General features: G+C 45.3%; 1 protein-coding gene across 1 annotated transcript in view; it reads right to left on the reverse strand.

Annotated features, from left to right (window-relative positions):
- Positions 1-11,422, reverse strand: part of ADAMTS5 (ADAM metallopeptidase with thrombospondin type 1 motif 5) — a 44,714-nt gene extending 33,292 nt beyond the window's left edge. The window contains exon 1 of the mRNA XM_036849464.1: positions 9,487-11,422. Within this exon, the coding sequence (XP_036705359.1) occupies positions 9,487-10,593 (1,107 nt within the window). The 5' untranslated portion in view covers positions 10,594-11,422. The remainder of the gene's footprint in view (positions 1-9,486) is intronic.
- Positions 11,423-13,404: the final 1,982 nt, after the last annotated feature.

Below are 13,404 nucleotides of genomic sequence, written 5' to 3' on the forward strand. Positions count from 1 at the left end.
AACAAATTAGTAGTTTTTAAAATTGAAATTGGAACACACTTTTGCATAACAATCAGTCTTTGAGATAATTATATAGTACAATACATGTTTTAATCCATTTTTCCCCCAGTCATTTTAGTAGCTTTAAGACCAAAGGCCCAGGTCATGGTGGAAGTGAACTGCTGGACACTGTGGGTTATTTCTGCACATGCATATTTTTTTTAAACCGAGCTTTATGTTTATCTTCACAATTTGGGGTTCAAATAACAAAACCGAAGAATTGTTTCCCCTTCTTACTCCTTACTTCATTAATAAGCTCGGATGAACAGCCACAGCTAATGGAAATGGCCCTCTTGTTCTGAAGAGAGTTTAATGTGGATTCTTAATCTCTCTCTGTTTACTGCTAATCAATTGCTCATTAGAGCCCATCAAACCTCCTTGTCATCCTTGAATTGCATTAAATGCATTTGGCCCTTTGCCACGGAAATTTGTACATGTGACAAAATAATGAACAGAAGCAGTTATTTTTTTAATCACACTGATTAAACCCTTGACTGCATAGCCACAGACTATATTTCTGTAACTGTAATTATGTAAACTGGCAACCTTTCCACTTCACTCATGCAATTTCAAACCGTGGCAGCTCAGTTATGGTTTCTTCCTCAAGATATACAACGAATGCCTGTATTTCTTTGGGATGCAATGTTCACTCCATTGCATTAAACTCAACTTGTGGATCAAATTATTAAGAATACAGCAAGCACATCACATCCATGTCTATTTTCTGATGGTGATTTATAACAACATTTACAGGTGCAAACCTTATTTGAAGTTTATAGAATTTTTTTTTTTTAATTCAGAGAAAGAGGAAGGACACCATTGGGGCAATAGCATCTATCTATCTGTCTGTCTGTCTGTCTCTCTGTCTGTCCACCCATCCATCTATCTTCCAAATCTGGAAGCAGGGGATACTAAAGAAATGTAAATCACATACAGTAGCCACATAAGAGGCAAACAAAATAAAAGGACTGTCAAGAATTTTTCTGCTTAGTCAGTGTAAATCTGAAGGGAAGTTATATCTCTGTTATGTTAAAGATGGTTCTTTTTATGCAGGACTGATATCTTATCATGATGTTGATATCGTGTAGACAACAATGCAATGGAAGATTTAATAAAATGTAAGGGTTGCAAGAGCATGCACAGATTTAACTGGTGGGTTTGTGGTGTGGTCCTGGCCAGAAGCCAGGACTGGGACTGTATCTAAAATAGAGCCGAGATAGTCAGCAAGCCCAGCGAAGACTCGACAGGGAGGTCACTGACACGGTGACTAGGGGTGGTCATTTAGAGGATCATGAATATAGCAGTATCTGTGACTTATCGTGAAGTTTAGAAGGACTCACAGTACCTCAGACCTATTCTTGTGGATGGAGTGGGGTCGGGGAGGGAGCCAGCAAAGTCTGCTACCTTGAGAAGCAGGTGCCCAGAAGCTAATACAACTTGGAAAATCCCAGTGGTCGGTACTGGGTGGGGAAAATGAACTAAGCCGATGTGGGCGTGCAAAGTGGAAGGCATAACAGGAGACGCAGGATTTCTAGTCTTGATGGGAGATTGGTCTCTCAGGCAGCATAAATGCGCTGAGGGAAGGAAGGAAATGTGAAGGCTGATGAGAGCAGATATCATCACAGCTGCGGTAACGGCAGCCAAAATGAAGGCAGGGTACTTTGTATGGGGGAATCTGGAGTTAAATAGCAGCATCTTCTATTTCTACAGATATTACCCCCTGGTAAGGACAAGCCCAGAGCTCAAGGGGAGGGCAGAGAAGAGGGTTTAAGTAGCCTCAGGTATCTACCTATCTGTCTACCAGATTCCTAGTGAAGAGGGATTAGTGACAGGAGAATTGGGTGTGGTACGTATTTTAGCCATCAGTAGTACACAGACATAGACTTGTTCATCATAATTCACATTTGTCCTGTGGATCTGATTCTTGAGGTGTCATTTGCCTTTCTGGCTACCTAAACAGCAGCCCCCAATAGCAGAGGTCTTGATTTGGACCTCAGCAGAAACTACATTAATAGGGTCTGTTAGGCCAACCATGACAATGACCCATGTTCTGCAGTCTCTGTCCATGCTCCTGGATACAACTAGGTAACACAAAAAACATGGAGCTCTGCTGGATTAGGGACCAAGGGATCCAGGTACACTCATTCCTAAAACAATTATTGTGTGTCCACAACCTGCCAGACACTGTGTGAAGTGCTGACAGTGTGGTGAATAAATACAATAAGATCTGATCTTGACCCTTAAGAAACATCATGATCTAGTGGGCAAAACAAGACATGTCAAGAAGGAAGCAGACTGAACAGATTGCTGAGGGAGTTCAGAAGAGGAATTGCCAAGCTCTCCTTGGGGGAATCAATAAAGGTGTTTCAAAGGAGCTCACTGTATCTTGAGGGATGAAAAGGAGTCTGATAGTGTTAGAGGAAGGGTATTCAAAAAAAGGAAAGACTCGTGAATATATCAGGGGTGGGAAAAGGCAGGGTCTGTTTTGGAAATGACAACATGTTTCTTGTGGCTGGAGTACAGGATAGACCTGGTGGACGATGAACAAGGGAAGCTGGAAACGTAGTCTGGGCCCCGAGTTCCAAGATAGGGAACTTATCCTGGTAAATATGAGATAAGAAGAAGAGAAAGGAAAGATGGAGCACCTTGGAGATTGAGGGGAATAGATGCTCAGAAGAGTGGTTTTGGAGAATGGAGATGGAAGCTGATTAGAGATAGTGATGCTTTAAATTCAACTCTATTAATTAGTCTATTAATTAGAATCATTGCGTGAATTGTTTATATGCTTTGAGACTACTTTCCTTCATCAATAGCATTAGGAATTTGGACCAGGTGGTTTATGGGTTTGTTCCAGCTACACGTATGTTGAGATTAAGGGAAAACACTTCAACTTATAGATGGAGAAATTAAAGCTCAGGGGTCATTAGTGTCCAAAATCAGAAGCTTGAGACTGGTGGAGCTGCAATTCAAACCTATATCTAAACACTCCAATTCCTGAACTTACTTCACCAAGGTGCTGTTAAATCATCACCTGTGTTTCCCCCGACATTACTCTTATATTTTACATTCATAATCTCTACTTGGGCAAGCAAATTCCTTTGTTGTAACAAATAACACAGTCTTTCTCTCTGTGGTATATCTGGTGAAACTCAATAATCTAGAGGCACAGTAAAATACAAAATGCACTGAGAAAGAGATTCCAGAAAGCAAGAAACTGGAAGTGATGGATAAGAAACCTGGTGACATCATTAACTTGCCTGTCTCTCACCTGCCGCATCAGATCAGTCACTGTAAGTCACTACTCCATCTACCAAATGTCTCAGTAGGTGTCCTCTCTTTCTTGTTCCTTCCATTGTTCCTTCCTGCCTGGACTATCGCCTAAGGCAGGGGAGATACCATGATCACCTAAGGCTTCTAAAATGGTCTTTTCATCTCCTGTGACTTCCCTGCCTGTATGCTGCAGTCATACAGTTACCTTTTAGAGCCCAGATCTTATAGGATTCCTCCATTCCTGCAAAACTTAAAAGGCATGCCAGCCTCAGCCTGGCATTTAAAACCTTGCACAATGCAACCCAGGCTTCCTTGTCAGCTTTAACTGCACCTTCATGATCCATTTTGTCCACTATTTCCTGCATATCTCCCCAACTTTTTGGGCCCAAACTTTAGCCCAAGTATTCCTCCTGCTAGAAAGGATTAATTTACTCACATCCACTTCTTTTTAACACTTATTGACTCGACCCCTGCCTCTCTATTTCTAATGCTACTGCTTTAGTTTAGACCATCTTGAGTCTCTCCTTGAAGATTACCAAAATAGTCTGTACAGGCTCCCGCAGGCTCTAGCCCAACTACTTGGGCCAGAAGGCTCATTCAAGAACACACCTCTAATCACTGCTGTTTTCCTTCTGATGCTCTTTCCATAGACTCCCACTGAATTTAATTTACAATTTAAACTCTTTATGCTACCGACTGAATCGTGTTCCCTGCCACTGTCTAAATTCATGTATTGAAGCCTTAATCCTCAGTGTGACTATATTTGGAGATTGGGTCTATCAGGAGGTAATTAAGGTTAAATTAAATCATAAGGATGGGGCCCTGATCTAATAGGATCAGTGTCCTTTTAAGAAGAAATGCCAGAAAACGCTCTCTTACCCCTGCCCCCTCAAACACACCATGTAAGCACAAAGTGAGAAGGTAACAGTCTACAAGCCAGGAAGAGAGTTCTCACCAGAAACCAAATAGGCTGAAACCTAGATCTTGAACTTCCCAGACTCCAGAATTCAGAAAGTAAGTTTCTGTTGTCTATGGAGTTTTGTGATGGTAGCCCAAGAAGACTAATACACATGGCATAGAATTTCTTCTATAAGCTGGTTGTTATCATCTTCTCTAGACTAATCTATCACCTTTCCACTCTTATACCATCTGTCCTATCATACCTAAACCCCTATATTTCCCAGAATTACCATGCTGCCTCTGGGCCACTGCACTATTAGTTTGGTGTGTCTGCAATGCCTATTTCCTCCTTATAGATCTGGTTAATTCTCCTCTTTCTTCCAAATTGAACTCAGATGGGTTAGGCTACCTTCTAATGTACTTCCATGACATTTAATGACCACATTTATTACAAAAGTCATCACACTGTATAACAATTATTCATTTCCTTGTCTGTTTCCTAGAATAGGTTCTTCGGAAAGGGGCTACTTTTCAAACCTCTTCATCCCTCTTTGCCTATTAGAAATATATTGAATGTTTGAATAAATTTGCTGTAATATTTTTATTTTAGAGACCAGTAGACAGGACGAACTTCCCTCTCAGCCATCTGTCAGCTGTTACTCTGAGAAATTTATCTCTGTTTCTCTTTGTATGAATGTCCTTATCTGTCAACTTATGATAATGTCACTATGGTTGTAGACTGTTGAAAGGATTAATTATAAAATGGTTTATGACTATGGATAGCATCTTATGAAATACTCAATAAAAGTTGGTTGAATCCAAATCAAATCTGTCCATCCTTCGAGGACCAATTCAATTCTACATTTACAATGAAGCCTGTATAAAGATACAGAGGCAGAATTGATTCTTCCTTCCTCTTTCCTTTCTAAGCCTTTGTTTATAGCTTAGTTACAGCATTTATTAGAGTTTTCCTAACATTAGAGTGATTTATGCATATATCTGCTTCCTCTCCCCTTGTGATAAGCTGGGCTGGGCAGGGACCAGGTATTTTCCATCTCGCTGCTTTCAGCTCCCTAAATGAGTGTCTCACACTTAGGAGATGCCCAGAGGCATGTGCTGAAAGTGAGGAAGACAACAGTGAAATATGTCCTGTGTGCTGTGGTTTACTGTCTCTCATCTAATAGACTTCAGATTTTATGTAATATTCTTCGCAATTAATTTAGATATAATTTACTTACAACATTATGTTAGTTTCAGGTGTACAACATAATGATTCAATATATGTATATATTGCAAACTGATCACCACAGTAAGTCTACTTAACATCCATCACACACATAGTTACAATTTTTATTTTTGGTGATGCAAACTTTTAAGACCTACTCTCAGCAATTTTCAATTCACAATTTATTATTAAAACGTCAACTTGAGCTGCTGAATCTGCTCCCAGTCTTCCCATTTCTTAGACATTTAGCCTTCTGTTGGTTAGAATTGACCTATCGGCTATGATTCCTTGATAAGGGTTTGCTTTTGAATTTAAATGGGATTTGAACTCAAATATGTGATTGAATTAGTCAATCCAGCCTACAAGCAAATAAGAAAAAGCAGATCCGTTTCCTTCTTCCAAGCTTCCAGTCTTCCTCTAGGAACCCCTATTGTCATAACCTTGCAAGGAGCCAGCTGTTAATTCTGGGTGGGGTCTCTACCACAGCATTATAAGGCAGAATGCAGATTGGGAGTTTGGGATTGACATGTACACACTGCTATATTTAAAATACATAACCAGTAGGTACCTACTGTATAGCACAGGGAAGTCTGTTCAGTACTCTGTAATGGCCTAAACGGGAAAAGAATTTGAAAAACAATAGATACATGTATATGTATAACTGAATCACTTTGCTATACACCTGAAACTAACACAACATTGTTCATCAACTGTACTCCAATATAAAATAAAAATTAAAAAAAAATAAGGCAGAATATAGAAGTGAGGTGTTAGCTGACACACAATTGCCTGTTAACTGGCACACTGATGATTAATGAAAATGAATGAACCTTTTCTATTGTATAGTCTCGTAGCTGGTTCAGTTTCAATCCAATGCTTCCAAGCCATGAAAAAGTAAAGCTTTCATTAATGTTGTGCAGGGGTGAGGGAATGTTAAACAGATGAGATCGGGCATGTTCAGGGTGGTATGGTCATAGACAGGGAATGTTAAACAATTTCCCACTTTTTTTCTCAAGCAGGTAGGTGTTTTGTTTCTAAAGGAGAGTGCATCGTCTCCAAAATGGGTTTAGGAGTGTGCCTTTAAGGAAACTATCTTAAAAGAAAAGAGGAAGCCAGGAACCAGAAAAGGATTCTGGAAAGCAATCATAAATCCTGGGGAGATCAGATTTCTACTGTTTGATGGCAGAAGTGGTATGAATTCCAACGTAAGTGCCACTCTGGAATGAAAATGGCTCCTCTTGCAAAAAAGTGACTGGTGCTAAATTTCCCTAATTAGGACAGCGCCTTGTGCTGGGGTACAGTTCTGACAGTGAAGCCTGTTAGTTTGATAAATGAATTACTAGCGCTATTCTGCTGATTCCTAGACATAACGCTCAAGGTGCCCTCGGCTAGTCAACAGGGGTGGAAAACATATCCTCACACATTTGCTTCATGCCTGAAAAACAAGCAATTTAGGAGAAGACATCTGGATACAGAATTTGAGCAGTGCTCAGAGCCCATCAAAACATGGATTTCATGGCTTGGCGTCTGGCTGCTAAGCAACGTACCTCTTACATTCAAAACAGAGATGTAAAAGTAGATCCTGGTGCCAACTCCAGGTATTTCTCATTGAAAAAAAATAGCCATGAAAGTTTTTCTTTAGGTCCTAGATATCTGATTTCCATGAAACTGAAGATCTCAGATCATTTCTCCTCTAGCCCTCTTGGTTTCCACATTCTGAAGTATTAGGCGGAGATTAACATTATATTTTAAAGTACTCTCAAATGAATGCTACATGAGTCTTGTAATATTTTTCTCAGCCCCCTAATTAATTGTGCTTTTAAAATTAGGTGCATACATTCATAATAATATGCTCTTCAAATATTTGGTTCTCATCAAGTTAGATGTATATACCAGAGGGCCAACCACAAACTAAATGAGATTTACTTTACTAAAAGTATGCTTCTGCTTGGCAAGGAGGCCAGGGAGGGCCCATGTAAAATATTTTCCATGTGTAGACTAGTTTGAAAAATGAACGTTCTTGTAATACTTATTAAAATTAAGATAGATGTTAACTTATTTCCCCCTTGCTTTATCTATTTAAAGGTACTGATATATTTCAAAGCTCGGAAAATAAGAATTGTTAACTACCCAAACAAAAAACAAATCCAGAAAAAGCAACAGACAGATCATTTTGAATCACTGACTAGTTTTCTTTTTTTCTAAGAAGCAATTAAGAAAATTATGGGGCAGGAACTAGGGAGTATTGGGGTCTTCTATTAATGTTTATGGAATGTGTATTTTTATTCAAAAATGAAAGTGAACCATGAAAATGTTCAAAATGAACACTTTGCAGTAGTATGCCTACAAAAGTATTTTTTCTTCTGTCCTTAGAGAACTTCCTTCCATAAACTCTCTGAAGCCTCCTTCTTGGCAGCCCCTAGTGATGTAGCAAAGCAAGAAATCCAGACATGGAAAGTTGTGTACCAAAAAAAAAAAAAAAAAAAAAAGACTTGGAAACCAAATAAGAAAGGGATAGTTTTACAGGAGAACCTCACTTCATATGGAAGGCTACAAAAATGAATGTTCTTCCGTTTTAAAGATTAATGCTGTGCAGAAAAATTAAGGGATGGTTTCCAGGAGATCACTTCATGAAGAGAAAGGTTTTCCATGGTGCAAAGCACTGTGCGTCACCCACTTCTCCCTAAACTGCTGCCCTCCGGCATCTTTATTTACATGTGGTTTACATCTGTGTCCACCCCGTGAACCACAAGTGTTTCTCCACTCCAAATTTATCAACACTTTTCCTTCATACCAGAGGTGCCTTAGTAAAAATAGGAGAATTAGGTGGTGGAGCTATGTGATTCTGAAACCTCCTGCAAGCCATCATTGAATTTCCTGTCCTAGTTCTGGTCGTTCCCTTCGTACCATGATTTTGCATAATATTTCAAAGCTTCTAATCCTTCTCTCTATCCTGGATGGATCTCAAACACTTAAAGAATGAGCTTTCAAAGTCCATTCTTACCAGGCATCTGAAAGCATGACTCAAAACCGCCAATCAGAGTAGAGCTGTGAAAACTGAGGCTCAAAGCTCAAAACCAGTCCAGACTCTGTATCTGAATGTCACACTTTTGTGGTGGTCTACATAGATATTGTGTTCCTCCCAGAACCTCTGGGCCTATAAAGATCAGTATTTTTTCCCTTCCTGTAACCCCCTTCCTTAAAAGAGGGAAATCCTGGGAAAACATTCCTTCATGTCTTGACTCTTTGCCCAGATCTTTCCGCACTGGGGCTTCAGAAACATTCATCCAAAACCCAAACATGCAAGCTGGATGTGACCCTTGACTGGCAGCTGTGGAGGACGGAGCAGTTCTTGCCGTGCATTGGAGGACTAGGCAAAGGAGTTGCTAAGGAACCTCACAAGATTGGGTTTCTATATCCTCCTGGCCATCCCCAATCCCTTCCATCCAAGGAAGCAAGATTCCACCAAGCTGGATATGTAAGAACTCCACTAGGAAGCCAGATTGGAAAACAAGTCCTTCCTTTGGAAAGTCTTCCCTTGACTTATGTCTTGAAAGGGGTTCAGGTAAGAAGGTATGGACATTTACAAAGGAAGATGGTGGATAAAAGTGACTACAGTGAATGAATCATCAGCCCTTTCCATTAGGTTAGACAAAGTTATATTTTTGGGTTCATTAGAAAGTAGATGATCCCTGATTCCAAAGACAAACTCGCTTTCCCCCTTTTCTCATTTAACGACGCACATTTTCCCAAGCATTCTAGCTCCATTTTACCATAGTTATGCATCTATGACTGCGTACCTCAGACTGGAGACATCCTGCCTGTTTGACTGATTGTGTAAGCAGGTCTTGGTCATTTCAGGCTTGAATTGCTCCAGCTCTATCCCGAATACAGGAGCAGAGTTGGAGGCTGGCTGGGTTTCCTGCAAGAAGCAGGGAAGCAAACCCATGGGGGCAGGCGGTTTGTGGGAGAAGCAAGGCTGTCAACAAGGCTGTCCCGTTGACCTACCTCCGTACTCCGGGGCTTGAACCACTCACCCAGGCGGGACCTACCTCCCGAGTAAACAGGATGGCCGCGTCGTAGTGCTCCTCGTGGTCATCCCCCAGCTGGTTGTGCTGGTGCTGCCACTTGCAAAAGTTCTTGAGCGTGGCGGCCGCGTTCTTGCTCACTTCCAGGCTCTTGTCTTTGTCGCCCAGCACCACCACCTTCACCACGACCAGGCGGATGTGGTTCTCGATGCTGGCGTGACTGTACAGCTTGTTGGCGATGGAGGCCAGGGTCAGGAGGTAATGCTGCAGGCCCTGGCCGTACATCCGCGCCATGGACGCGTCGGCCACCAGGAGCAGCTCCACCTGGCGGGCCCGGGAGACGGAGCGGCGCCGCCGCCGCCGCCACCACGTCTGTGGTCCCTGACTCCCATCGGACGAGGGAGCTGACTGGTCCGGGAGCTGCGGGGCCAGCGCCCAGCGTCGGTCCGGGATGCTGTGCGCCGGGGGGCGCTCACGGGGCCCTGGCGGGGACGTGGGGGTCTCGCAGCTGGTGCGAGGAGGCAGGGCCTCAAAGCTGAAGCCCTCGCGGGTGTAGACGTGCAGGATCCGCGCGGACCCGTCCCCGTACACGCGCCCGGCCTCCGCCTCCGCCCAGGGCGCGCGCAGCAGCGGCTTCAGGGTGTAGCGCGCGTGCTTGACCGCGAAGAAGCCGTCGAGACCACCGCAGAGGTCAAAGACGGCCAGAGAGCGGGGGCTGCCGTCCACCGTGCCGCGGTAGAAGCAGTGGCCCCGGTGGCGCCGGGTCGCGTTCGGCCCGCCTCCTGCGGGCACAAAGCCAGCGGCGCCCACCGAACCATCCCGCTCTAGGTCCAGGAGGAACCTCCGGCCGCCCGCGTAGATCAGGTAGCCCACCTTGCCGCCGCCCGAGTAGAGCTGGTCGACGTTCTGCACAAGCCCGCGGCTCCTGCGCTGCGGCGCCAGGGGGTGAGGGTGGCCGGGAGGCTCGGCCGGCTCCTGCGCCTCCTCCCCCTGCCGCCGGCTGGGCTGGGCGGCCGCCGCAGCAGCCCGAGGCTGCCCGGCTTTATCCTGGGCAGGTGCCGCGGCGGCGCCGGCCGCGACCGGGGGCAGGCGGAGCGCGCACAGCAGCAGGGACGCCCACCCGAGCAGCATAGTGCGCTGCCCGCGGGGAGGGGCTGCGCGACGGGGACTTTATGGGTATTTGTTATTCGCTCTGGAAGTTAACCGGGGCGGGAGGTGGGGACACACATACACTTGCTTGCAAGGTTGAGTCAAGTGTCGGAGGGAGGGGGACCCGGCAGCAGCGCCAGCCGGTCCCGGCCGCGATGCCAGCGTGCGAACTTTTCTTTGTTGGTTTGGAAAATGTTTGGATTCGTGCTCCCGAAAGAGGAGGAAAAAAAAAAAAAAAAGAAAAGAAAAGAAAAAAAGAAAAAGAAAAAGAAAAAAGCCGGGTTGTGGAGATTCAGCAAGTACGAGAAAAGGGGAAAAACCCCAATCCAACCCCAGCCAGGATTGGGGCACCGAGAAAAGTAAGGAAGGTGCCGCGCACCAGGCGGGCAACTGGTGCGTGCTGCCTCCAGCCCCCTTGCTGCTCGGGACCCGCCGGCAGCAGGGGTTCCAAGCTCCGGAGCCCGCTTCCTTTCTTATTTTGTGGGTTTCCTTGACTCTACTGGAACCGGGAGGAAGGGAAGGAAGAGAAGAAAAAAGGCCATAAAAATTAAAACAAAAATGCAAGGGGCGGCCTGCGGCGAGCCAGCGAAGCTGCGCGTCCGTGTCCCTTCGGATGCAGTGTCTTCCTGCCCGCCGTCATCCCCAGTCGGCCGCTGCGAGCGCGGAGAGCAGCGCGAGCGCTGTGAAGATGCGAGGAGGTGGAACAATGAATTTATAGCGGCATGCCATCCTGCAATGGCAATTTCAACAATTCGTCACTGCAAGCTGCCTCTTAAAGGGAGAGCTTCCCCCACCACTCCCACCCTTCCTGGTCCGCGCCTAATCAGATGGGGGAGGGCGGGCCTGGGGGGTGATCGAGGAAAGGGCGACCGCGGAGGAGGAAGGGACCCGGTGAGGTGGAAGGAGGGCGGGGGGGGGGGGGTGAGCGGGGAGGGAGCAAGGGCGAGGGGGAGAAAAGTATTTGAGTAAGAAAAACAGATTTCTTTGGTCTCATTTAAAGCCACAGCGGCTGGGGTTTGTCTGATATTTCACAACCAATCGGGGTTGGCTAACCTCGGCTTACCTCATCTCCTGACGGGGTGTTTTGGTATGTTTTTAAAGTTACTGAGATGTTTCAAGTCTCTCTCTGCCCCCTTTTCTCCTGCTTTTCTTTCCCTCGGTAGGAAGTTCCTGACGCACGTTTTTGCCCTGTGCACGCCGGTGCGCTCTGGCCTCGTAGACCTTGCAACCGCATCCATCAGCCAAGGGCTTTCAGCTTCCCGTGCGCCCCCTCGCCCCGCTCTCCCGGTACCGGTTTCCTCCCTCCGCATCCCTCGGACTCTTCGCTCTCGCTCTTGGACGCACGCTAGGTTCGGGCTTCGGGTGACTAACTTTTCCCAGCCACCAGCAGAGTGGCCGGGCAAGCGGAGAGCCGCGAGCGCTTCCTGGCGCGTCGCTGCGCCCCGAGGGCTGAGGTGTCCCCGGGGCAGGGCCGCGGGAGGCCTGGGAACTCCGCGTCTTTGTGTGCGAGCCGCGGGCTACCCCCTTTCTCAAGCGCGCCTTTCATCCGCGCCCACGATCTGTCACTTAATCCCGGATGACTGGAACTTCCTTTGCTTTGCTTTAAGAAGGCGAGGGCGGGAGGGAGGGAGAATTAACTCTTGAAGGGAATTGCGCTCATTTTTTTTTTCTCCCCATAAGATTAGGAAAAAAAAAAATGTGCCCACACTTTTCTCTTATTCTTTCGTCTAAAATGATATTTAAATGATAAATACCCATATATGTATTTATTTCTCCTAAAACAACCACCACCACCCTTGGCCCTGACCTACTATCATTCTCAGAAATTCCTTTTAGGTGAAAAAGAAGACTTTTGGGGGGAGGAAGGGCGCAGGTTGGTGTTTATTAGTATCTGAGTGGTATTGTTACTGCTACTTGGTTTCTCTCTCCTCTTTCTTTCCTCAAATTATCAACTCTAGTAGAAAAGAAGGAAAATCCGACTTTCTAACCGCTACTGATAATGGTTAGAAGGTCTACTGTAGGGACAAGAGCACCTTCCTTCCCCGTTATTCCAAGATGAATTAATGAATACATCAGTGAAAACTGAATCTGCTGTATAGTTAGTACATTTCTGTCTTTCTACCTTTGTTTAATTCACAGAGATGCATGCCAAGGATAGCAGGGGCACCTCTGTGCACTCCAGGCTGCTGGTGGTTTTTTTGTATCTTTGTTAAGAGATCTGATGACTGTTTCAGGGAATCGGGAGGGTCCTGAACTGGCTTGAGGTCCTCCGAGTAGCGATGAACCCGGGAATCCCAGAACTGCCCAGCAGCGATGCCCATTGCCCTGTGCCTGGAGCACCCTCTGGAGTCACCTGGAAGGAGGGGTGAAGCGTGTTTTGAGAGTTAGTTCTCACTTATAAATGAACTGGGGATCATTGGGGCTCCCGGACCACCCAATAACTTCTAGTGGATTCTGAAATACCTCAAGATCTGGGAGGAAGTTCTATTGCTGAAGGCCATTGCCTTTTAATTCCACGACCCCTCAGTTTCTCAGTGGTCAGCTGTCCAAGGCCAATACTACCAGTTGAATATTTTGAGGAACCAGAGACATTCAGAATCAGGAAATAAAGGAGAACCTAGTTCCTGAAGTCTTCCTGTTCCCCCAGTAGCCTTCAAGTTTGTGCCGGCCATTCTGTCTTCAGTGGTCATTGCCTGTGCCTTTAGATAGGATTTGTTATTGTTATTATTACCAGTTTCAGAAAAAAGTAGCCCAATATTCGTCACTAAATACCATCTCTAAAACAACTTGGAT

This window comes from Balaenoptera musculus, chromosome 4, assembly GCF_009873245.2.
Source record: "Balaenoptera musculus isolate JJ_BM4_2016_0621 chromosome 4, mBalMus1.pri.v3, whole genome shotgun sequence".
Taxonomy (NCBI): Eukaryota; Metazoa; Chordata; class Mammalia; order Artiodactyla; family Balaenopteridae; genus Balaenoptera; species Balaenoptera musculus.